The 25,921-nt window shown below is 50.7% G+C and overlaps 1 protein-coding gene across 2 annotated transcripts; it reads right to left on the minus strand.

Annotated features, from left to right (window-relative positions):
* Positions 1-1,436: 1,436 nt before the first annotated feature.
* Positions 1,437-25,641, minus strand: SRD5A1 (steroid 5 alpha-reductase 1). 2 transcript variants are annotated; one of them, XR_006206587.1, is made up of 6 exons: positions 25,284-25,641; positions 14,250-14,416; positions 10,267-10,368; positions 8,646-8,796; positions 2,717-2,918; positions 1,437-1,521 (listed from the first exon to the last, which is right to left on the minus strand). XR_006206587.1 is itself a non-coding variant. In XM_042953479.1 (5 exons), exons 1-5 carry the CDS (start codon positions 25,562-25,564, stop codon positions 2,852-2,854), a joined length of 768 nt encoding a protein of 255 aa, XP_042809413.1. In that variant the 5' UTR covers positions 25,565-25,641; the 3' UTR covers positions 1,439-2,851. The 2 variants fall into 2 exon arrangements, 1 of the variants encoding a protein (XP_042809413.1); XM_042953479.1 differs by having other exon boundaries at positions 1,439-2,918.
* Between the last annotated feature and the right edge of the window lie 280 nt (positions 25,642-25,921).

Below are 25,921 nucleotides of genomic sequence, written 5' to 3' on the forward strand. Positions count from 1 at the left end.
TAATGTGTTAAAAAAAAAACCCTGCAAAACCTTAGGAAGTGTCACGTAGCAGAAACACACAGCCTTAAAAGCTACAAATACACCTGCTAGGCAAACAGATGACTGAGGTAGTCCTCCCGAGCAGTTACGAGCACGATGAAAAGATTTCCCCTAAATTAGAACAGTGAAGATAAGCAAATAGGAAGTCAGGAGACACAGAGGAAATCACCATCATAAAGGACACGCAGAGAACATTTAATGAAGAAAACCCACAAGATCAGCATCCCATGTGGGTGTGTTCTCAGTTCGCCTTCCCCCTCTGCACCTGACGGAAAGCCCTCTTTCTCATTTCTGATGTGTATGCAGTCCCCTTGAAAATCTCAAGAGAAATATTGCAGATTTTTTTTAAAGCAAAGAAACAATTCCATTGGCTCCAGTAGAAAACAGACCAATGACCAAGTAAGAAAATAAAAGAAACGTTCCAAACCGTAATCTCACAGAAAGGCACTGCTGTTAAAATCGCACAAGAATCCTGACGACCCCCTTTATTATTCAGCATTGTTCTCGAATTTCTTGTTACTATAGGAAGCAAGCGACAGCAGAAACAGCAGCCTCAAGTACCCCTAAACAAGAACGTGACAGGTTTGCGGATGGTGGGACGGTGACGCTCCAGAACCGGAGCTTAACCGGACAGAATGGCAGGGATGCACAAAATGCCCCCAGAGGCTGGGCTGGCAGGACAAACACGTGAACGCCGATGGTGCTCATTTACCCTCGTTACAAAACGTGCTTGGGGACGCACTGTCATCCACAACGAGCAAACCATCAGATACCGAACAACTACCTGAACAGGCAGGCACGGCATTTACAGAGTGTCCCTCAGCTCCGCCGAGGACCGGAGACGCGTCTTCGTGTCTGACACGATGGAATGGGGACATCGAGGACAAGCAGGTGTCCGGGCTCAGCACAACGGTACGGCGTGAGTTTGTGGAGTGAAGGCGTGCCGGGACACTGGAGTCACCCTGAACACAAAACGACTGGGCTTGAAGTAATTTTATTAATCTCCTTGTTATGATTAACACAGAAATTGATGACAATTTGCTAAGTGGCAGTTTTTAGGAAATGGAGGGAGGGCGGAGAGACACGATGGAAGGTTTGTTCCTATCAACCGTCCACCCAGTGCGGGCGGGTGAAAGCATGAACCACACACCAAAGCCTGAGTCAGCCCAAGCATTCCTTCCCTCGGGCCGTTCACAAAAGGAGGAAAACATCACAGCGAGCTTCTCCGGCTCTCAGACTAGCATCCTTCTCCCGGCCGCGTGCGCCTGCCAGAGCACAGCGGCCCAAATCCATCGTGACTTGCTTGGACTTTTGAGTTTTCCCGAGGCGATCCAAAATATTTATTGCTTCGTGTTCTCAAGTAATTGGAAAAGGCTCAGAAAAAGGAACGAAGTGCATTGAATACCAAAATTTCTCTTCAAAAACGTTCTGTCGCCAGTTACAATGAAGCATAGTTCTATCGGAGACGTTGGCTGCGTAATTCTGAAATCAAACGAAGACTCCGCAAATCACTAACACCGAGAACATGGCTTCTACATAAAACCTCGAGAGGGGCGAGACCGTGGCTGGGAAGGTCAGCCAGGAGAGGGGTCGGGGAGCCCATGGGGGGCTCTGGGGCCGCGCATGCTCTGGACGCCCCCAGCCACCCACCTAGCAGGTCAACGGATCGGAGTGAACAGTCTCCTCCTTTCCTCCCCTGCTCCTGCAGATTCTGGCTCCACAGACGCGGTGGCCACTGAGGCACTGCTGCCACAGCAGGAGGGGACCTCCACCACGTGTCCCACCAGAGCTTCACAGAGTGGCCCAGAGATTTAGTAGCCTTCTGTTAGATTTCTTTTACAGATTCTCAGCCTCCTGAGATATCTTTTACATATCAGGCAGTATGTGGTCCATTTTATTCCTATGATTTACCTCCGCGGACCTCTCAAGGGCATCTAGAGTAAGACATTCTGTTTCAAGATACTGTTTTGGGATACTGAGGCTACTGAGAAAAAAGTGCTTTAAAACTTGCTAGTTCTACCTGGAAGGAAGAAAAATCATCTTAAACCAGAGACTGCTGGTGCCTGTGGTGATCAGCACAAGGGGCTCCCTGCTCCCACCAGGGCCTCCAAAAGTCCTCTCGGTGGGGGACAGAGCGCCTTACCCCTTACATGAGTGCACACAGTCCCCTGCCCTGTAGTCTAGTCGCCCGGGGAGCCAGGATGCTGCAGGTGCCAGAGGCCTCTTGTCCAGCCTCAGCTGGCCCCGTGTCTCCTCTCTCTGCCCCCGAGTTCTCTGCTGCACAGCACCCCAGTGAGAGCCTGGACGTTTCCCTGGGGCTGGGACCACTCTGGGTGCCCCGTGGCCTCGCTGACCCAGCGGGGTGAGCAGGACCATGGAGACAGTTCTGCCTTTATCAGGGGAGGGGGCAACATCACCTCCGGCCTTGAACTGATGGTTGGAATGGGTAGTACAGGGGCAGTGACATGTTTCAGTCCACGGAGGCTGTCAGAAATGGCTCGTAATCCTGGTCTTGTGCCCACTTAGCTGTATGCAGCCAAAAGAGGAGACTCCAAAATCCGAGAAGTGGTCAGCTGGAATGACCCAGAGCTGCAGATTCTCGAGCCGGCATGCAGCCCACTACTCCAGCCTGCATTTCAGTCTCATTAGCTTGGTGTTAGGCAGCTTATGCACTTACCAGGAACACATTCCTAGAGCAAATCTTGAAACAGATGAAGGAACAGGAAAATGACAGAAAGCAATTCATTTACACGATCCCTAGAGAAACATCACTGAAACGCGGCAAGTCGGAGACCATCCACTGACAACAAATTTACAACAAAAACGGGATTATAATTTTCCTGAACTTTGGATAATCTTCAAATTTCTCAAGGTACCACCTAAAATCAGACACACACAAAAAAAACACACTAAGAAAAGGAAATGATTTTGTCACTTTTCATTATGCAGAAGTACAGAAATTTTTAAAAGTAGTAATAAAAAGTTCGGCATTTCAGGTACACAGTTTGATTCTGCCTGTGTCACGAAAGCAGGATTCTTGCTGGCCACGAAGGTTACTGGCGTGTGAGGGTGCCGATCAACGCAGCGGGGGGGCAAGGACTGCAGACCCCGGGAGCATGCAGACTGGGGCAGAGGACCGGCACTTGTGGTGACTCAGATTCCCGCAGGAAGTCTCCCCAGGAGAGGACGGTGCCTCCAGACCGGGGTGGGGGAGATGTGCACCCAGCCACGCGCCCGGGGGCTCTCAGACAAAGCTGGGAGAACGAAACGGGACCCTGCTCTCGGAACAAACAGGTATTTTCAGTTTTGATATGAATGACACCAGCCAGGCTGACGCCCGTTGGTTCCGCGGTACTGGCTGGCTGGGGAGGGTGGCGGCTAAGTGGATGGAGTGAAAACTTCAAGTAACTTGAGGAGATGGAGAAATGGGCAGAAGAGAAGGAGTTTCCATAAGCACAGCAGATAAACTCACGGTGGAAAGCGACTATTTGTTTACAGGGCAGAAACAGGTGGCAACAGCCAGCAGCCAGGGAATCGGCAAAATCTGCCCGTTTCAGGTAAGTTTCACACTCCGTCTGCAAACGGGGAGCCCCAGTGTGTCTGCCTGCTGGGTGCGCTTGCTTTCAACGGCCGGAAAGCCACCGAATGGGAAGCTGGTGGGTGGACTCTGGAGCAAGCGTCACTTCTGTCGCGAGGCCACGGTCACAGCCCTTCTCTTCCACATCAGTGACCTGCCTGGAGGCAAGGGCGCCTGCCTCTCAGCGTGGGACGCTCACGACTGCAACGCCAAGTACGAGGAAAGGTGCCACATGCTCTCTGGTTACAGAGGTTCATGCGGGCCTGTGCCACCGTTTGCACATGTCTCCCGCCCCCTCAAATTCATATGTTAAACACCTAGTGCCTAATATGTGGCAGTATTAGGGGGTGGGGCCTTTGGGAGGTGGAGCCTTCAGGAATGGGATCCTGTCCTCCGGTCCGATAAAAAAGCCCCCCCACCCCCCACCCCCATCACGTGAGGGCACAGAGAGACGGTACCCTCCGCAACCCAGAGTGGCCTTCACCACAACTGCACCATCCTGGCCCCTGACCCCAGGCCTCTGGCCTCTAGATCTGCGAGAAATCTACGTTATTTAGAAGCCGAATGGACCAGGCCTGCCAGGACCCGGGACCTCCAGCAGCGCCACGCACTGCGCACGGGAGCAAAGGGCCGTTCAAAATCCGCGAAACCAGGGCAGCGAGGCCCACGCGCGCCCACGGGATTGTCGCATGAGTGGCTGAGCTCCGTAGGACGTCGGACTGCGTCAGACTTTTCTCCCCCCATGAGGACGGACGGGTTTGTCAAATGTGTTAAATTCATCTCACAGAAACCATCATATAGAAATAAAATTTACTTTGTTAAAATGATTCAGCTTCTCTCATTCGCGTACATCCCTGGGATCTTAAATCCACCTCGAGAGACTGTATCTTAAGATATATAGACGTGCATACGTATCAGTCTTTTTAAAGGGAGGGCAGCACCATTTCTACTCTTTTTCTCCCTTGTTGTTCTGTCCCTAGAATCGAAGGTGTCGCTTAGGTGACACTGACATGAGTTTTTTGTCTTGATTTTATTCTCGCTGAGCCTGAACTAGGGTGAAAAGTGAGGTTCCCCTGACGAAGGGATGCCCACTGCATCACATTTGGCGTCTACTGTTATTCTTTAAAGCATTGACTGTTTTTCTGGCTCACAAACAGCCAAAGTGTCCCCAAGCTCCTCTCGAAGAAGTCTTCCCCTGGTGGACACAGGCCACTGACAAGACAGCAAGCGTCCTGCAAGTGCTCACAAGTCATGTCTTCTGTTAAAGTCTGGTGATGGGAGCTGTGAGAGGGAGGAATTCTTTCATAAACATATTCTGGTGTGTCCTTATAAGTTTAGGTCATTATGCCATCTGTCATAGTGTCTTGAAGACGTGCTGACTTCATTTTTCTAAGTGACATTAAATTTAATGGCATGAGGGCACCTGGGCGGCTCAAAGTCCAACTTCGACTCAGGTCATGATCTCACAGCTCGTGGGTTCGAGCCCCGAGTTGGGCTCTGTGCTGACAGCTCGGAGCCTGGAGCCTGCTTCGGATTCTGTGCCTCCCTCTCTCTCTGTCCCTCCCCTGTTTGCAGTCTCTCTCTCTCTCTCTCTCAAAAATAAATAAACATTAAAAAAAAAAAAACTTACTGGGGAAATACTGCATATTTCCTTATTTTATTTCAACACAGTCCCTTCTCCAAGGCTGCCCTCGACGGCTGGCCTCCAACTTGCAGGACTTTGGTGTGAACAAGCAAACGTCTGCACACAGGCTATCACACTTGGCGGGACGCGGCAGAAGCTTGGGCACCAAGAACGTCGCTCCACTAATGAGCACAGCTGCTAGGGGCTGGCGGGGAAGAGAACGGTATGAAAACAGCCGTCTTCCTAATTCCTTGACATTCTGCCCTCAAAACAGTTTGCTAGCAACTCGGCACAGCTGACCCGATGTTTCCGACCTAGAGCTTAATTATCGGTAAATTATCTGTGAATTTAAATCCCTCACATCTAATTATAGAAATAAATTCGTTTAGTAAAATACTGCCTTGAGAACATTATAATAAATCAAATACAGTGCTAGGAAGGGCCCCATGGATTGTTTTCTTTTAGTTTAATTAGCTGGGTTCATTGGATTATTAAAGGAAAAAAAAAGGATAGCTTTTATTTTGTCCTCAGCTTATAAATCCAACATTTCTGAACATACTGCCACTAAGCTGAATTCATTAGTTTTTCAGCAATTAAAATCGGGTTTGCACTGACATCAATGTAAGTAGCGAATGAATGAAAAAGAGCCCTTTCAACTCATGAAGCTTTCCGCCAAGAATACATTTGGGTTTTTAGTACCCTAGACTTTCATTTGGAAAATGAAATGATTTATTTCTGTTTCTATATGTTTCCTATTCAAATGTTGAAGAGAGATTTTCCTGTTTTCATTTGAGAAAACATCTTTACAACTGACTTGGCATGCTCTTTGTTCAATCTTCCTCTGATCCAATTTCTTAAAATATCAGTATTATCTCATGTGCTTCTACTATTAGAAACTAGCCAATGTTTGCTTCTTACTGTCTAATGTAACAAACGTTCGAGAATAGCATCTTCCTCCAGAGGTGATGCTACTCATGAGAAGGTGGTCTCGGGCCCCTGCCAGAGGAGAAGGAGGGAGGGGAGGAGGGAGAGGAGGGGGGAGGAGGAGGAGGGGGAGGAAGGGGAGGGGGAGGAGGAGGAGGGGGAGGAGAAGGGGGAGCAGGGTGGGGAGGAGGGAGGAGGAGGGGGGAGGAGGGAGGAGGAGGGGGGAGGAAGAGAAGGAGGGAGAGGAGGAGGAAGGGAAAGGAGGAGGAAGGGAAGAGGAGGAAGGGGAGGAGGAGGAAGGAGGAGGGGAGGGGGGAAGAGGAGGAACAAGGAGGGGAGGAGGGGAGGAGAGGTCCCCAGCAACACAGGACCATCAGACTGGGCCAAGATCCACTGACTGTTGTGGTCACTGTTATTTTTCTACGAGATGCTTTCTACGAAAGACGCATTCTGCATCAGCACGAGATCTGAAGGTATCCTGGTGTGGCATCATCGGCAGAGGAGGAAGGAGGGCTTCAAAACTCATACGTGTTGCCTTCAGTTCTGGCCCAATTGATTTTAAATGGCTGAAAGGCTGGTGTCCCATTTCCTGGGGCTTCTGTAACAAAGGACCACACCCTGGGGGGCTTCAAGCAACAGGAATGTATTCTCTCCCAGGTCTGGAGGCCAGAAGTCTGAGGTGGAGCGGTGGGCAGGACTGTCCTCCCTCCCAAGCTCTGCCTCTTCCAGCTTCCGGCTTCTGGCAGCCTCAGTTCGTGGAGTCAGCGCATCCCCTGCCTGCACCCTCCCACGGCCGTCCACGTGTGTCTTCACGTGACCTCTTTGTGTGCGTGTCCTGACTTCCCTCCTGGTAAAGTCACCAGTCCTACTCCAGTGTCACCTCCCCTTAACGAATTACATCTGTGACGACCCCTATTGCCAAATAAGGTCACTCTCGTGGGGTTAGGATGGCAACCTATTTTGGGGAGGGAGACACACAGCTCAAGCCATCATAGAAAATCATCCTGTTTTCGGCCACTTTTCACAGTGTGTCCCCCTCCTGAGCCCTCCATGGTGGGGGCTCTTCTCTGCCCCCGTCCTTCTCAGCAGCTCTGGATGAAGACGGGTCCTGGGCCCAGGTCCCTGCTGACGGTATGGGGCACAACGGAGCACCTGGCCACGTGGGGTAGTGCTCCTACGATCTCAACTCGCATGCTTCTGGGGTAATGTCCACAAATATTAGCTAAACCGACAGTCCGGTTCTGCCCGTTCTCATCAGTGTCTCCGGTAATAATCCTCTGCATCTTTAAATACGTGGTGAGCCTGGAAAGAAACCTGGGAATTCTGACTCTAAAAACTCTGTGTGTTTTCCACTATGCCATGATACCAATCTATTCTTCTGTTGGCTTTTTCCTTCTTCCTCATTCCCAAGTGGTGACAAACGCCATGAAGGAAGACAACATTGCATCTCTACGGATGCCTGCCAGCATCAAAGGCCTCCAGGAAATGTTTTTGGGTGAATGAAGCCAGGGAAGCAGGGCAGCGCCCTGTCTAGCTCGGAGGGCACGAGCGATCGACGTGGGCACCAGGGTGAGTGCCTGTGCCTATTTCCATCATCGCTGTGGCATCAGGGGAAGGCCCGAGATCTCTCCCTTCTAATCTTTTGTTTTGTTTTGTTGAGAGAGAGAGAGGGAGAGAGAGAAAGAACCTCAAGCAGGCTCCACACTCAGTGGAGAGCCGGACATGGGGCTCAATCCCATGACCCTGGGATCCTGACCTGACATCAAGAGTCGGATGCTCAACCAACTGAGCCAACCAGGCGCCCCCCGAGATGTCTCCCTTCCAAGAAGCCTGAGGCTTCGTTCACGGAGCCTCATCTCTTCACGTGTTGGACGGACAAGGCGCTCCCTAAGTTCACGTCAGCTTTAACAGCCTTGGACCGTTTTATATGCGTTCCTGTTGGTCAAATGGTGACAGGCCCTTCTGGGGACTGGATAGAGGTTATGGCCCTGCACTTTGGAAAACAACGTGATTTCGAGGGTGCACAGAGCCCGGGAGCCTGACAGGGACCATGGGGCTGCAGGGCACAGGACGCTTGTGTGAAGGAGCCGGGTGCATGGCCAAGTCAGGCTTCCTGAGCACGGCACTCCTCTGCGCCCTGTCCCTGGCGGTCAGCATTCTCCACCGTAAACCGCGGGTTCCCAGTCAGACCGCGGGTCCCCTGCCTGACATTTCACTTGACTATCAGGCCCAGTGGCAAAAATTCGAGGAGGCTCAGAGTAGGGGCGGAGCAAATAATGATGCTGACGTGTACCTGTCGGTCCCTCGGAACAGGTTACTCTTGGGACGTGTGCCTGGTTTTGTGCTTGGTCGGCTAACCCACGGTATACGCTAGGCTTTGGCAATTCAAATGCACATTAACATTTCAAAGATGGAACCTGAAAATTGTTAGAATGAGACCCAAGAACAGACGCAATGTGCCAAGAGTGTTTTAGAACTTACTGGTGATGCTGCTGTGCTCGGGAGACTAAAATACAGAAGGTAAAGGCCGCGAAGGCCCCGCCTTGAACGGACCAGCTGGCCAGGGCGTAGCCACACCACTCGACCACCTCCCCAAAGTAGTTGGCTGCTGTTACGTATTCAAATAAGCCTCCTGCAAAGACACACAGGCAAGTGGGGCGTTTCCGACAACGTGATACGTTACTGACCTACGAGGCAGCAGTGGATACGTACCTGGAGAACATAAATCCAACTCTGGGAAAAACAACTCAGAGAATTTGAGTGAATGAAACACCCAACATTACTAGTTTTACTGTCTCATATCACACTTTCTGGTGGCATAAACCGGTATGAATAGCTATACATTTATCTGAATATAAAAAACTACCCTTTTAAAATCCCTTCACTAGTTCATGAATCACACTGGTAACACCCAAGTAAACACAGAGAACATAGGATAACAATTAACGAACAAGCTTAAGAAGACGGACCTGTACAGGGCCCTGGACCAAAAGTGGAAGAAAATAATAATTTTCAAGGGCAGATTCCTTCCTTCCGTCCTTTGTTCATTCCCTCCTCAATGTTCACAGACCCTTCAGTCTACATCACAGACCAGGCCCTGCTCTAGGTGCTCGGGGTGAACCGGGACAAGACCCTGCCTCCTGTTCTAGAACATTAAACCCCAACGTGATGCACAAGGAAAGCGTGGCATACAGCAGGAGGTGGGCCGTGAGGAGGACCAGAGCAGGTGAGAGGGGCCAGAAGTCAGACTGGGGGTGGAGACAGTCCTGGTCATGGGCCCTTGGCATTTTAGTTTTACTTCCTGAGTATTTAACGTTTCTCAGTTTCAGAAGCTGTCTTGCTTTCTGTCTTGTATCTACTTAGTTCTTTCTATCATATATTAGTCCTTTCCTCATAATTTCAATCCCTCTTAGTTATTAAACAATTAAGTAATCACTTTATGATCTGTTTCTATTAACTCTAAGATCTCGTGGTAGCACATGTTCTCGTGGGTTCTGCCACTTTTGAGTGTGGCCCTTACTGTGTGGCATGTGGTCCATCGGGCTCCCTGAGGCCTGGGTTAAAGGCAGGTCCCCTCAGGGATCTGGGCTTGTACAGGCTACGTGCATGAGGCACCACCTCCCTAGGGTCACGTGGGTCCTAATTCACGGCTTGAGGTGCACGTTTGGGCCACAAACCTACGTGAGGGCCGCTGGTGGTTATGGACTCTCACGAGACGTGCCCTGGCCTCCAACATTCACCCAGGTTTCGCCCTCTCGATGATTATTATTTCCTTTCCATCATCCTACCACGTGGATGCATTTTAAAAGATGGAAAAAAAAACACCTTTACCCAATGATTTTAATTGTTTGCGGAGAGAGGACTGGTTGTCTAGTCTATGCTGTCGCACAGATAGGACTAGTTTCCTTTTTCCTTAATAACCGTTCAGTTAGCCAGAATCTGATAATAACAACGGTCACAGTGATTGCTATCAATAATTGTGACTCATGTCAAAAACCTGCGGCCAATACTATGCTTTAGTTATTGGATCCTGACAAAACTGCAACAGCAAGGCATCGTGTGAAATGACTTGAGAATCAGTTCTCCATTTTTCAGGACGTACCCCTTGGTATTTTATATCCAGTCTCCCCTGGTTTCCGGAGATTCCTCAGGATATGGTCGGAATGGATGTTTATCAGCATGCCTATTAACCATAAGCAGAAACCTAAAGATAAGAAAATACATAAGAGTATTATGACCAATAAACTACGAAATTCACAAACCCAAGCCTGAATGAACGGTGTTACTATAATCTGTTCTATTCATTATTAGCAAACCACGTTAGCCACAAAGGACAGTAAAAATCATTATGATTAATATGATGTTTCATTTAGAAAAATAATTTATACAGCACTGTTGTTAGGTCTGCTAAATAGAGTTCTGTTTTTCATTAAAAAAATTTTTTTAACATTTATTTATTTGTGAGAGACAGAGAGAGAGCAAGAGTTGGGAAGGGGCAGAAAGAGAGGGAGACACAGAATCCGAAGCAGACTCCGGGCTCTGAGCTGCCAGCACAGAGCCCGACATGGGGCTCGAACTCAGGAAGTGTGAGATCATGACCTGAGCCGAGGTCGGACCCTCAACCGACGGAGCCACCCAGGTGCCCCTAGAGCTCTGTTTTTCTAATACCACTACTGTGTAATCGAACCTGCCCTAAACACGTGGACCTCGTGGCCCACGTCTAAGGGCTGGCATGCTTGGACATGACCTAGGACCCCGGCACAGGGCTCCTTTCCAGGGAGAGGTAGCGTCACCATCCGTGGGGCGGCCCACAAGATTCACTCGGTCCTCGCGGAAAACACGTGCGGTGTGGCCGGCCTCCTCGTGTGGCACACGCTGCCCCCGCCCCCCGACGGGCTAGCTGCACACGGGCTCCCGGGGTGGTGGTTCCCGGTAGCTCGTTTCCAGCACTCCGCTTTTCTTTCTCTATAGCCCTGTTGGAACAGGTTCCTGCACATCCACGGCCTCGCCTGCCACCCCCCTGCCCACTCGCCAGTCACACCCCCAGGTCTCCTCACGTGCCCCAGCTCCCCACAGCATCCTCTGCTGCTGGCTCCACGACTCTCCCTGGACATCCAGTAGCGTCCTGGGTGTTTCCTCGCTGGCTCTGAAAAGCCTTCAGAGGTTGTTCATCACTTAAAAAGGAGATTTATTGGGGCTCCTGGGTGGCTCAGTCGGTTAGGCGTCTGAGTTCGGCTCAGGTCATGATCTCGTGGTCCGTGGGCTCAAGCCCCACGTCGGGCTCTGTGCTGACAGCTCGGAGCCCGGAGCCTGCTTCGGATTCTGCGTGTCCCTCTCTCTCTGCTCCTCCCTGACTCATGCTGTCTCTCTCTGTCTCTCAAAAATAAAATAAAAACATTAAAAACAATTAAAAAAAAAGGAGATTTATTAGTATCACGTGTCTTCATTCCAACAAGAAGAGGTAAAATGCCCAATAGTGTTTTAGAAAAGGAATAACTTGGGGCGCCTGGGTGGCTCAGTCGGTTAAGCGGCCGACTTCGGCTCAGGTCACGATCTCACGGTCCGTGAGTTCGAGCCCCGCATCAGGCTCTGTGCTGACGGCTCAGAGCCTAGAGCCTGCTTCGGATTCTGTGTCTCCCTCTCTCTGACCCTCCCCCATTCATGCTCTGTCTCTCTCTGTCTCAAAAATAAACGTTAAAAAAAATTTTTAGAAAAGGAATAACTTGACTTAGTTTGATCACCCTCTGACACTAGAGAATGCGAAGGTGGGACGGTGCTTATTGGTGGAGTTCAAGTCATTGTCAAGGAAACATATGACTGGAGTAGCCTGGTCAGTAATGAGTCCCCAGTCATCCCAGTGGCATGGAATCATCTGTCAGTTACAACAGGGACACGTGACACATTCTGGTCCACAGCCAGGACCAGAAAATTTCTGGAATTTTCTGGAAAATTTCTTCCTTCCGATTTCACCAATTGTAGGCAGGTTTTTCTACAGAGTTCATACCAAATTTTGCAATATGTATTATAAGTCACTTACTAGAGCCATAAATTTGTAGTCGATTCGATACCTGTCTTGCATTTCAGTATGTCACCTCCAGGTAACCTGTCCCGCAGTTTGTGGTTCCAGAAAGAATTATGTTCTCACAATTCCATGTTTGACTTTATTTCTCTTCTCGGAGATAAGCTCCCTTTATCACCCAGGTTGGTAAAGAAAGCTAGTATTTGCGCTCGTCTAAGCTACACATTTAACTCTGCTTTTAGGAATCATGAAGTCTTCGTATGTAATCTTTTACGTTAACCACTTTCACTGCTCTGAAAAACTTTCTGTTAGGATATTACTATTATTGCTATTTGCTTAGTTCTTCATGGTAAGAATCATAAATGCTGCTAAATATTCACGTCATTTCATGTTTATCTCCTTACAAAAACTATAAACTCTATGAAATAAATATAACACCAAAAAAGTAGCCCTGTTTGTTTCCCAACCGGTATATATTTTTTTCATTTCTGATTCCTTCTGTTCAACGGTAGAGAAGCTGAGAGGTTTGCATACAATTTAGTGGAGTCTTTAATTTTAGACCAGCTTCGGCGACACCTGCAGGTGATGGGGTCTGTCTGCCCTGCTATTGCAAACGACACTGAAATTCACATACCAAGAGGATTCTTTGCTTTGCCGTGGTTCATCAAAAGTAGCCAAACAACTCATCACAGAAATGATTTGCGGGAAAAACTCAAATAAACGTTTAAAGCCCGTATCCCTTCGTTAAAACTTCCCTTCCCTTGTCCCTCACCGCCTGCTCTGGGGGCACCAGGACAGTGAAATGGTTGAACCCCGGGCTCCGCTATTTACTCAGTTTAGATCTTGAGCAGTTGTTTAGCCATCGGATCGTCCCTGTGCGTGTGAAAGGACCCTAATCTCTGCCCTTTCAGGAACGTGGGGTGGCAGGAAGCATGTGTGTGGCCCCTGGCAGAGAGCAGGATCTTCTCCACAGGGCGACCACAGCGACCACACCCCATTCTTCCTCCTTCTCTTGCTGGTTGGGGCAGACGGAAATCAGGTAGTCAAATGGCAGGTGAGGCAAGGAAGCATCTGGGGGCACTGCACCCACAACATAACGTGGGTCTGGCATTTCGTGGAGGCACAGGCTTGTGGAGCTGCCGAGCCCCTTGGGGACTCTCTTGCCCATCCTTCATCTGGCGGGGGGGTGGGGGGTGGGCACATGCCCACGGCCATGATGCCCAGGCATGATGAGCAAGAATTTCAACTCACAGAAAAAAATACGATCGAGAAACATAAACAGGCCTCGTCATCAACAAAGCAGCGCCCCAGCGTGAGGCTCTCCATGATCAGACATTCACGCAGACAGAGGCCAGCGGACAGGGGAAGGCCGTGTCACGGGGCTGGAGCCGGGAGCCACGGGGCGCTCTGAAACTTAGAAGCAATCTCCTTATACACAAGAGCCTCGAGAGGGCGTATTCTTTCACACGCTTGCAAATCTTTTTGACTGCTGCTGTTCTATTTTCCTTTTGGCTCAGAACTTACGAGGTTATAATTAGGACTTGAAAACGTACGGTAATTTACATTCACTGATAAGGACGGTAAAAAATTGAAAACTTCGCAAACCTACGAGTTTATTCAAGTTAGTATAATCAGAAAACTCTTCCTGCCTCGTTGGAAGGCGGCCCGGTCTGACTTCTTCTCGTGTTCTGGAGGAAACCGTGGGAAGCTGGATATGACGACTCTGTTGGATGACATGGCCAGTTAGCGTCCACGCCCCACAGTCGTAGTCTGCTGTTCTCTCTGCTGGAGCCTGTTGCCCGCTGCTATTTTCAGGCTCACTTTAGGGACAGGTATCTGTGCTTTTAGTGCCAAGAGGGCGACGGTACCAGGCATTTGTGTCACATGCTGCTGCTGGGACCGCCTGACTCTCCCTCCGGCGCTCGGCCTTCCTGCCGCCAGGTCATGGACCGTCACAGACTTTTCTGTCGCTCAACAAGTGTGGGCTTTCTATCTAGGAGCCACCGGGACGTTATAATCCGAGTTATGACTCGAACCATGGAGTGCATCACCGGGGCGACACTCACCTAGTAGAAATCGGGGATCAGTGACCCAGTCATCCGCATACACCGCATACTGACTCAAATATCTGCTCTGCAAGTAGCCGTTATAGACACAGAACATGAACGCCAACGTACACGTGTACAGGGGCATCGGCTTTCCTCCTCGGATCAGAAGCGGGAAAATCAAGGACCTTAGGAAACATGAAACAGAAACAAATTTAAATAAAACACAGACCGATGGTCCAGAACATCATTTCCGCAATTCTCTTTAAAGTCTTGGGTTTTTCATCTTGCTTCCTTCCTTGTACACAAGTCATCGTCAGTACTACTGGTCCTCGTTTACTGTGTTCAAAGCAGAATTGCTCAATCAAGAATTCACCATGTTCCAGTAATGCTCATCATGGTGCGCAAACTCAGGATTCTAATGATACAGGATGGGAAACAGACACGCTAAGAGAGAACCGAAGGCTTCCACAGGCTCTCGGAATGTGCACGATCCTCCCTTGCTCTAGTCTGAGCAGTGGGGTGTGGGGACACCATCATGTCATCAGTCAGCACAGTGGCTGTATTCACTGAGCACTCACCACCTCACTCACAGCACTCAGAGACGCCCGCACAGGAAACACCATTACACCTTCTTGGTGGGGGCGGGGGGGAGGGTAGGGAGATAGAACGGACTCACAGCGGTTAAGCAATCGGTCCAAGGTCACAGAGCTCAAGTGTAAACCCAGGTAACTCAAAGGCCACATTCCTCTGTTCCAGCACACTACTGAAAGTTTAGGGAGAGAAAACGTAAGGACAAGAAAGTGACCCTTGTGAAGAAAAGAGGAGGCGATGCTGGAGTGTGAATTCCTTCTGTAACATCAACACGTAATACACCGAAAGGGGCCGTCACTACACATCCCACGGGCCTTAAGAGGATAGTAAAGAACTGTCATCTACAACTTTATGCCAATAAATGTGACTATCTGGACAGCGTACACAAAATCCTTAAAAGGCACAGGCGACCAAAGCTGACCCAAGGAGAAATCGACAGGCTGAATAGCCATCTCTTAAGGAAAGAAACGGAAGCAGAGTTAGGAAGTTCTAACAGGCACAACTGGAGTCAGGGGAGGGGGATGGCTTCGGAAAGGCACAGGGACATTGACGGGAAGGCAGCCGTTCTGTATCTTGAATGTGGCGGTGATTACACGCGGTGTACAATCCTCAAAATTGACCAAACCACAACATGGCCACGGTCACTTGCTTGGGTCCTGCCTGGGGCTGCTCACCAGCTAGGCCTGCAGACCCGGGGACGGGGGGAGGGGCTGGGGGGGGCACGCGGTCTGTGGTGCGGCGTCTCGAGCCTCACCTGTCCGTGTCCCTGCCCGGAGCGCCGCAAACCCCCGTGTGGCGGCATTCTGAGTGCCGCCTGTGTCCCTGTACCGCACACCTTATTCTCTTACCAGCGCGCACGTGTCCCACACAGACAGGGAAGCAGGCCCTTCGTGCTCGGGACGCACGGTGGAGGGTGGCCAAGTTTATTACTGCTCTGGACAGCAAAGCGGTGTGTGGTTCGCGATGACACCTGGGCTCCCCCGGGAGACCACACCAGATGTTGGCACGACGGGACTAAGAGGTCACCGCCGCGTTGTCCCCGACACACGGGAAAGTGACGGTCAGAAGAAAACGGAGAATTGGAAACAGAAACGCGTGACACAATTTTACAGAAGAAATGCAAATGAGGCCGGAAGCACCGAAGCTGCCCGGCGCCCCTTCGGTTAGCCGAGGAAAGCCGCGTGCCAGCCCCGAGCTCACCGCCTGCGGCCAAGAAGCACGTTCAGAAGGGCTCTGGAAATGAGCCTTTTTTGCTGCAGAGTTGATAGTGTTCCTCAGGGAATTCGACCTCAAATTATAAGGCAAAATACCACTTTTGTGCAAAACCTATGCTATGTTAGTCACTTCAGCAAACACGGACGTTGTCTGAACCACAGGTCATGCCAGACTACTTTCTGTGCCGTTGGAATCAAAACCGGCAGTGAGATCTCCATTCTCACAGAGACTTGAAATGGATGTGATTTCTCAGCTCAAACCAGAGCTTAGAAATCCAGTGTGTTTTGAACATTTCAAAACGTATTTCACTGTATAATTGAGGAGCTGCCACCAGCCAAGTGGAAGAGACTCATCTACGATGTAATGACGCATGGAAGGGCAAACCTCGGCAGAAGAATCTAGAATTCGGAAGGACAACCCTCGGCAGAAGAGTCTAGAATTCGGAAGGACAACCCTCGGCAGAAGAGTCTAGAATTCGGAAGGACAACCCTCGGCAGAAGAGTCTAGAATTCGGAAGGACAACCCTCGGCAGAAGAGTCTAGAATTCGGAAGGACAACCCTCGGCAGAAGAGTCTAGAATTCGGAAGGACAACCCTCGGCAGAAGAGTCTAGAATTCCGGAGATGCCTTTCGAGCAATCTGAATACATTAAATTAAAATCAGAAACTTGTCGGGGCGCCTGGGTGGCTCAGTCAGGTAAGTGTGATTTCACCTCTTGATTTTGTCTCAGGTCAGGATCTCATGGTCACGGGATCGAGTCCCGTGTCGGGCTCCATGCTGAGCGTGGAACCTGCTTAAGATTCTCCCCCTCCCTCTCTCTATGCCCCTCTCCCCCCTGCTCGTGTGCACTCACTCTCTAAATAAATAAATACATAAATAAAGTGAGAAACTTGTGGACTGAAATTAATATTTGGTAGAACCCACACACGTGAAGACATTTTCAAAGCTAAAGTCTCATTGCCCATCAGCAGTAAGGGGTGAATGCTTACTGTGGGTATTGGGAAGCATGCACACTGACTCTGAGGCCAAAACAGGGAATGTGACCCCTCCCCCCCCCCCAAATAAAGAATTCCATGCTTCCCATCACACCTGTGTTACAAAAACTACACTAAGGTAACAGAGCGTGAACTTTGTAAGTATACGTCTTGTGAAATATCTCTTTCTCAATACCCCTTGCTTTGTCCCTCGGTCCATAAAGCTTAGAAAAAGCACTATCTGGCCCTTTCCCAAAAAGCAGTTTTGACCTCCAACTGAAATGAAAATAGGAGTTACGCTCTGGAACCGTCACTTCGCCTTCCTCAGAAAGCTCGCTTCCTCCACACCCCGGGACTCGGGTTGCAGGCAGCCAGCCCCTTGGGTCTGGGGTCCGTCTGGGCCACGAGGTGGGGACAGCACGCCTGTGTCCTCAGCTACGCCATGGGAGAGAGAGTCACGCGGATCTGCTCCAGAGAGCATCCTGGGGGAGCCCAGAAAGGACCCGGGGAGAGGATTCACTTGTCTCTAGTCTCAAAGAAGGTGAATTTCAGAAAAGTGGCAAGGACTGGAAATAGGGCCTCAGAAAGGTCGACGCAGACCTCTCCTGTTTCTCTCTTATCTCTGCCCTTGAGGGAACAGCAGTGACCCGGACGTCCACAGGCCTGGCCATAAAACCACCGAGGTCGGGAGGACACGCCGGCTCAGGCGATGCGGCCTATGCTTTCAGACCTCGGGCGGGGAGATAACATCTTCCTTCCCCCCTCCCCCCACCTTCCAAAAGGCTCCGTGCACCAGCGTGGGTCAAGTGCTCCTGGCCCCGAGGTCTTCAGATGCAACACACCTTCCCAGGCGAACCACTCTGCTCGATCTTGGTAGTTTTTGGATTGTCTTTCTCCTTTTAGGCTATTCCTTTCAGCTTTACTTCTTTTGCCTTGGAAGTCCATGCAGCATGTCAGAAAGGGTTTCCTTTGTTTTAGTTTTTGTTTTAAATAAACGTTTATTCATTTTTGAAGTGGGGAGCAGAGGATCTGAAGCAGGCTCTGCACTGTCAGCACAGGGTCCGATGTGGGACTCGAACTCATGAACCTCAAGATCATGACCTGAGCCAAAGTCAGACCCTTAGCCGACTGAGCCACCCAGGGGCCCCTAAAGGGTTTCTTTGAATTGGGCCCACTAGGAACCAAAATGGTGGGTGGGTGCGGGGGCTTCTGGGCATGAATTTTATCCGAACCTTCATCTAGTCTCTAGAGGGACAAGGGCAAACCAAGGGTTGCAGTGGACCCGAGGCACTTGTCGCGAGCCGGTGCTCTGGAGCCCAGGCCGCCTCGGTGATGACAGGCCCGCGCGTCAATAGCCCTTCTCACGTGGTGTCTCATCTGCGCGCACAAGCACCCTTCCGCAAGGAACCGTGGGGAATGAACACTACCCCTCTTCGAGAAGAGGTGTGAAGTCAGAAATTGAAAATCCCCGAACACCGAAATCATCTGCAAGACAAACTGTGACGTGCTCAGACTCAAAAATACTTTATTTCGGTAATGTGTTACACAAATCCACGTTCGGTTCTGATAATGAGCTAAAGGATATGAAACGGTAAGGTCCCAGGGAGCTACAAAGAGATTCTGTTTTCCAACTCGTCAGATGGAGTGTGGGACTGAATCTGATGCTTTGTTCTCCACCATGTTACAATATCCTATTTATCTTCTTTCTTTCTGTCCCGTGTAAAAAAACAGTACTTACTTTCCATCAAGTTGTGTTTAGCCCCGGAAACGTGCACATCTCTGTGGCTGTCGGGCCACCAGGGCTGTGGGACACGTCTGACGAGGGGGTTGGACAGGGAGCTTTCAGAATCTGTGGGGCTCCTGTCTGTCTCCCACTTGGGCGAGTTTACAGGCTTGGGCATAGAGCATGATGTACGTGTTTCTCAATGTTCCCAGTGAAACGTTCCTAGTAACTCCTCAACCTATACAACGTGCTTTTTTTTTTTTTTTTAACTCTTCAAACCTGTTACTATTACCCTATTTAACAGATCGGGACCCGGGGGGCTCAGAGGAGCACGGTGACTTCGGTGACAGACCCACTCAGGCAATGTCACCTTCCCAGGTGTTCTATCTGCTGCATCCACAGGACACACTGAGAAGCAGGACTGGGGTGCCAGGGCCGTCCTTGCCTGGCCACCCCGCGGCACATGACATGGTCGTTTTCGTTAAGTGTTTCTACTGAGCCAGAAGGACACTGCCGTTATTATACTGATTGACAAAGGGAGGGGGTAACAAGATTGTGTGTTTATGCCTGTATACATCCTTACTGCTTTGAAAAGACAACCCCAAACCTCCTAAAGACAATGGCAGACGGGGGAAAAGGATACACTAGAATTCTGTCAGCGTTTTAAGTGATGCAATTTCACGTGGTTTTTAATCGCTTCCTTCGATTCTAAGTCTTCGACGAGGAGCACATACTTCGACTGCAGGTTTATTTGCATGTGATACCAGCATGGATTGCAAGTCCCGGCCCCTCATACGTACGGAACAGACCAGAGGAGTAAGAGGGAGAGAAATGAGGCTTCCCAGGCTGAAGGTCTGTGATCGCCATCGGAAGAGCTCAGGGAGGATCGGGCAAAATTAACTACAAGTAGACACGCAGGGTGTCTGCAGGCAAGTTCCCGGATGTTAAGGAAAACAGAAAGTATTCTGTAAACACCTGGGAAGGGAAATGGATTACCAACAAGAACAAAGGTCACCAAAGCTAGCCCGTGTCACTGTGCTTGCTGCACAGTGGTGACCAGAGCTCCGTGCTCCTCGCCCTCTCAAGCCCTGTGCTGCATGGAGTGTTTTCTTGGGCTACGAGCCAGAGAGACTGAGGCCGTACGAAACCCAACTCACTGGTCAGTAACTCCACGCCCGTGTGCTAGGTGTGGTCTGCTCGGAGGGAGAAATACCTGAGGGGAAGCATCCCCATCAGACGTCAACACTTGGGCAACAACTTGGAATCACGATCCTTTAAACTTTTAAGGTACGATTTTCAGGTTTCTAAAATGTTAAATGTTTCTTTTAGGACATAGTTATTTACTATTTTAATAGTTTTAAAGTTTTATTGATTTGTTCATTTGGAGAGAGAGAATCCCAAGCAGACTCCGTGCTGCCAGCCGGGAGCCTGACGGGGGTCTCAAACCCACAAAACTTGAGAGCATGACCCGAGCCAAAATCAAGAGTCAGACGCTTAACCGATGGAGCCACCGGGACGCCCCTGATTTTCAGGTTTCCGAATCCAGATATGAGCTGTGGGACCACGTAATTCACAAACTGAACTATGAGAATTATCTCCTAAAATGTTTTCCCACCAAACTGGAATAACAACATGTAGTTATTTTTGCAAAGAGAAACAGCATGTTCATCCAGCAAGTGATTTGACTCTCGAAATAAAAGCAATTGGACATCATGTCCCAGGTACAACAAAACACCCCTTTTGGTGATTTGGCAGCCATTTAGGTAATGGTCGACTTAATCATTTTAGACGTTTAAAACTGAGAATGGTTGTTAATTTTAATAACAGGCTGTCACCACTTTTTTTCTCAACAATTCGACGTCACTGAATTCTACAGCACCTCCAAGATGTGGATCAGTTCCTGTTTGGGTTTTTTTTTGTTTTGTTTTCCCCTCTGTAACACTCTTTTGCAACAAACTGCACAGATCCCTATAAGGCCACATACTTAATTAAGCTCTGTGCGCTTTTAAGGCAAGGTTACAGACACGATGAATATTTCACTACCTGTAATTCTATACTTTTGTATAAAAGGTTTTTTTCTCTCAAATTATTTGCGTCCACAAGGCGAGGGCCAGGGGTTCGGTGTTTCCCCCACCTCCAGTGTTTCCTGACATCTTCTAACATCACACACACCATATGCCACGTTTATTTACTTATTTTTTAAATGCGTATTTATTTTTGAGAAAGAAAGAGAGACAGAGTGCCAGCTGGAGAGGGCAGGGAGAGAGAGAGACACAGAATCTGAAGCAGGCTCCAGGCTCTGAGCTGTCAGCACAGAGCCCGACGCGGGGCTCGAACCCACAAACCATAAGATCATGACCTGAGCCAAAGCTGGATGCTTAACCGACTGAGTCACCCAGGTGCCCCACCATATGCCACATTTAAAAGTGAGGCTAGGGCCTGGCTCTCCCCAAGGGGCCACCAGCAGAACAGAACAGGAGAAAGGATGAGTCGATGTAGGTGAGATTCTTTGGGGATCATAATCAGGGGTTAACAACAGAATCAAGGTCCTGCAAGGTCACAGATCTGGCTGGGCACAGACCTTGGGGGAGGGTGTTAGGATGACAAGGGCCTTGTGGGCATCTGGAAGTCTGCCCTCCGGGGGCCATCCAGCTCTCTCCCTCTGCCTCAGGGTAAAGGTGGTCACTGGGGCCTCGGTGGTCACCAGCGCCATGTGCTCAAGTGGGACTTCCTGACAACGGTTAAATGGGCAAGCGAATGAATGAATCCAGCAACTCCCTCATTCACTAACTCACTGCCACGTGGGAAGCAGAAGCTCATGAGCAAGGGCAGCCTTCAGCTCAGTGAATACTGAAAAAACCTGCTTGGCAGGAGAGAGAGCAGCAGAACAGGAGGGCCGAGGGCAGTCTAGGGAGCCATACCGAGGGACTCTGCAGACGCACGGATGCTTGGTGAGTGACCGCAGGGAACCACTGCCAATGGCCAGCACGCGCTTGCCTGCAGGACCCCAGGCACCGCTCCACGCACAGCAAAACCAAGGGTGGTGTGAGAAGATACCACCCGAGCCCTCAAGGACCCAGAAGCCCTGTGATTGGCGTGGGAGCTCAGTGCAGACGGGATTCAGGTGCACACTGTAACCATCCAGGGCTGTGGGACTGTGCTGTCTGCCACGGATTAAAAATGCACCTACAAATGTCCTTTCCTGCCCATGGGGGAAGTGCTCAGGGCCCCGGGACGTTCTTTCCCACACCTATCCCCTCTTCCCCTCCTTCTCTGACTCTTCTGCCAAAAAGATCCTGTAGATTCTTCTGTCTTGCGTTCCTGCACTCCTTAAGGAAGTATCTTGTCTCTACATCCCCAGTAATGAGTATAGTGCCAGGTATGTTAATCAATCTTCAGAAACGTGTGCCGAATAAATGCATGAAGACACATGGGCTGCCCCTCTCCTGTAAGCAAACACCCCCTCTCCCACTGACAGTGGGAAAGCCTCTGCACCTGCCTTCGGTCCTCCCCACTCCTTCGAGTGGCTAGAACTTCCCTGGGGCAGGGCCCTGCCTCCCTCCTGGGTGATCTCAGAGCTCAGCATAGGGCCTCCGCAGCTCACAGAGTGTCTGGTCTTCCTCAGTCCTGTGTCCTGGGCAGGGCCCCGTGCAAATGGCGGGGTTGCACAAATGCTGGCTGGGTTGGCCGGATGCTTTACAACAAGTGCTAAATGCTGTTTGCGTTTCTGTTCGGAGCTCTCGCTTAGGTCAAATGACAGTTTAATAAATTAGTTGCTTGAGTAGAATGGAAAATGTTGATCTTCCCTATTTGTAAACAAATGTCCCAAAACCCACAGGTTATAGATGTACTATAACATGTAGGACTTGAAAATATGGGCTCTGTGCTGACAGGTCAGAGCCTGGAGCCTGCTTCAGAGTCTGTGTCTCCCTCTCTCTGCCCTTCCCTGGCTCGTGCTCTCTCTCATGCTCTCTCTCTTTCTCAAATAAACTTAAAAACAAAGTTGGGGGGGGGGTCGGGGTGTGCTCAGGAGGCTCAGTCAGTTAAGCATCTGACTTCAGCTCAGGTCATGATCTCACTGCTCACGAGTTCGAGTCCCGCATCGGGCTCTGTACTGACAGCTCAGAGCCTGGAGCCTGCTTAGGATTCTGTGTCTCCTTCTCTCTGCCCCTCCCCTGTTCATGCTCTGTCTCTGCCTCTTTCTCTCAAAAATAAATGAACTTTAGAAAGAAAAGAAAAAAAAAAAAGAAAAAGAAATAGCCCAGCTGGTTAAAAACCCATGCCTGACCTAGCAAATTCTCTGGAGTCGTTTTTAAAACCACTGTTTTTGGAATCAGGGCTTAGTCTCAACACCCTCTTGTCCAATAGCCTCTGGTAAAACACCTGAATTCTGAGTCTCAGTGGCCTCCCCTATCTGAATGGTCTAGTCAAGCTCTGTCATGCTCAAGGTGACTCTGGCCCCGGGGGACGCTGCATTCAACCAGTCTCCCACTACAGTGAGCTCAGAAACAATTAAACATAACGTTTTAAGTTAAAAAGCTCAACACAGGCTTTCAAAGTTCTGTAAAGTGTTCCCTTTACACATTTTCAGTGTCACGTCTTCAGAAACTTCTTGTTGGTACTTGAGACTGGCCACAGGCATCCACGAGCAATATCTGGAGTACATGTACATGTGCCCATCTGCACAGGGATATGGAACGGGGTTGCTAACTGTCTACTGAGCATTTAGATTTGCCAGCACTGTGCAGGCATTTTATGGAGTTGTCTTTATTTAAATGCATGCCGGTCCTGCGGGCTGGCACCATCACTGTGCCCATTTCATTGATGGGAAACCTGGTGCAGAACAGCTTTGTAACTTATCCCACGTCCCCCGGTGATGTGGTTGGGATTTGACCCGACCACATAGCAGTCTGACCCCAGAACTTGCTTTTGGCCATTAGAAAAATGGACAGACACGTGTTCCAGCATGTTTATGGAGAAACGTAGACAGACATGAGAACTGTACCGACGTTCAAATTGCAATAATGCTCAAACATGTTACAAAAGAAAACTAGCAGTCGGACGACAATTTTGCTTATGGGAATAATCGTGGAGAGTCAGGAACACAGGACTCAGAAAGCCTCTGTTGAACATTTGACTCTGCCTGTTTAAAGCACCTGCATAAACGCAGATGGGGAACACACTGAACCAGGGACTCCTGAAGCGAGAATAGTCCGGAAGAGGGGCACATACGGATGCTTCCTTTTTCCTATTTATCAAGTGGGTGTTGTGAGGTGGGACCCAAAATCAGAGAGGTCAAGTCAACTGCCCCCAGTTACAGAGTAAGTGAACCCAGCTCTCTCAGATGCCGAGAACATCCTTTTAAACTGTGCAGCTGTTTGAAGTCTGAATGAAAATTAAAAAAAAAAAAAATTAATGTTTATTTTTGAGAGAGAGATATCGCGAGATCGCTAGTAGGGGACAGATAGGGAGAGGGGGAGACACGGAATCCGAAGCAGGCTCCAGGCTCTGAGCTGTCAGCACAGACACCAATGTGGGGCTCGAACTCATGGACCGTGATCATGACCTGAGCCGAAGTTGGACGCTCAACCGAGACACCCAGGTGCCCCTGAATGAAAAATTTTAAATTTTGAGTTGAAACTTTTGTTCAGCCATTTGTTTTAGCTGTGTAAAAGTCAACACTTAAGAGCTGGAAAGAGCCCCAACTTACTGGGAGACCTGAAGATTTCAGGCACAGCCATTTTAAATTACCAAAACATTTGGAAATCCCCTTAAAGATTTTATGTCTTTAAGGTCATTGGCTGGAAAGCTACTCCCACAGTCTTGGGACCCCTTGCACAATGTAGGGGTGAAGGTCTCTGCACATGATGCTTCAAGTGCATGCAGTCCATGTATGGTAAAGGGGGTATCACCAAGCATGCAGTTCTAGAAAACTAGGCTTCCAGCTTGCAGGTGATCACTTGGCTAGATAAAAACAGCTCCACCCACTACAATGAGACCAAAATGGAAAAAGCACAAAAAGGAGCCAAAAACCATTGCTTGAGATAATTTGAGGTCATCTGCATTCACCTTTGGGTCAGAGAATCTCGTCTTCATAGAAGAGAACACGGACCAGTCTTACCGTGTAACACACCCATTTCTCGACCAAAGTTTTGCAAAACCAAAACCAAAACCAAAAAAGCCCTTCTCTTCTTTCCAGTCCTCTTCCCTTTCCAGTCCTCTCTACCCGTCTCCCCCACTCTCCCAGACTAACAGCGCTAAAGGAACCGTCCGCACGCACCGGGGAAGGAGCTGGAAGATGCGGGGTAGAGGGCGAGGGCAGCAGGGACGGAGAGGGGGTCCAGGCGCCCGAGAGGACACCGGGGAGGGGACAGCAGGGAGACGGCACGGGAGGGCGAGCGGAGAGGTACGGCAGGGAGGGTCGGGGAAGGAGGCACCGGGCGGAGGAAGGAAGGGACGGGGACCGGTGAGGAGGGGACCCCGGGAGAGGGCGCCGGGGCTGGCACAGGCGGCGAGCCGGGCGGAGGGGCGCGGGCCGGCCGGCGGTTACCGTTGCGCGTAGTGGACGAGGAACATGGCCAGGAGGACGCGGTTGGGCGCGTGGCGGAGGCGCTCGGCAGCCGTGCGGGCGCACACCCAGAGCGGCACGGCCAGCGAGGGCAGCTCCTGCAGCGCCCAGGCGGCCCGCGCCGGCACGCGGCAGGCGGGGCGCGGAGACGCGTAGCGCCCGTAGGCCGAGCGCACCAGCTTCAGCAGCACGGAGCCCAGCAAGCCCAGCGCGCACTCCAGGTAGGCGAGCGCGTCCAGGTGGGAGCCCTCGGCCGGCTCCATCGCGGGGGACAGCGGGCGCGCCTCATGGCCCGGCGTCCGCGCCGGGCAACTTATAGGGCGGCGGCGAGGGGGCGGGAGGTGCGGTTACCTGAGGCCGGCGCGGGCCGCAGACGCCGGGCGCCGAGCCCCACCTCCGCCCCCCGCGGCCCGGAGGGCAGGCGCCCTGCTCCGGCAGGTGGGACTGGACGCACCGCGCCCGAAAGGCCCCGCCCCCGCGGCCGGCTCCCCGCCCCTCGCCGCTCTGCGCACGCGCGACCGCGGGCTGTCCGCGGAGCTGCCGGAGCCGGGACTGGCACGCTGGGGGCTGCGGTTCGGAGGCGCCTCCCCCTCCCCCTAGCTCGCGGCTCTCCGGGAACC

Source organism: Panthera leo, chromosome A1 (assembly GCF_018350215.1).
Source record: "Panthera leo isolate Ple1 chromosome A1, P.leo_Ple1_pat1.1, whole genome shotgun sequence".
Lineage (NCBI taxonomy): Eukaryota > Metazoa > Chordata > Mammalia > Carnivora > Felidae > Panthera > Panthera leo.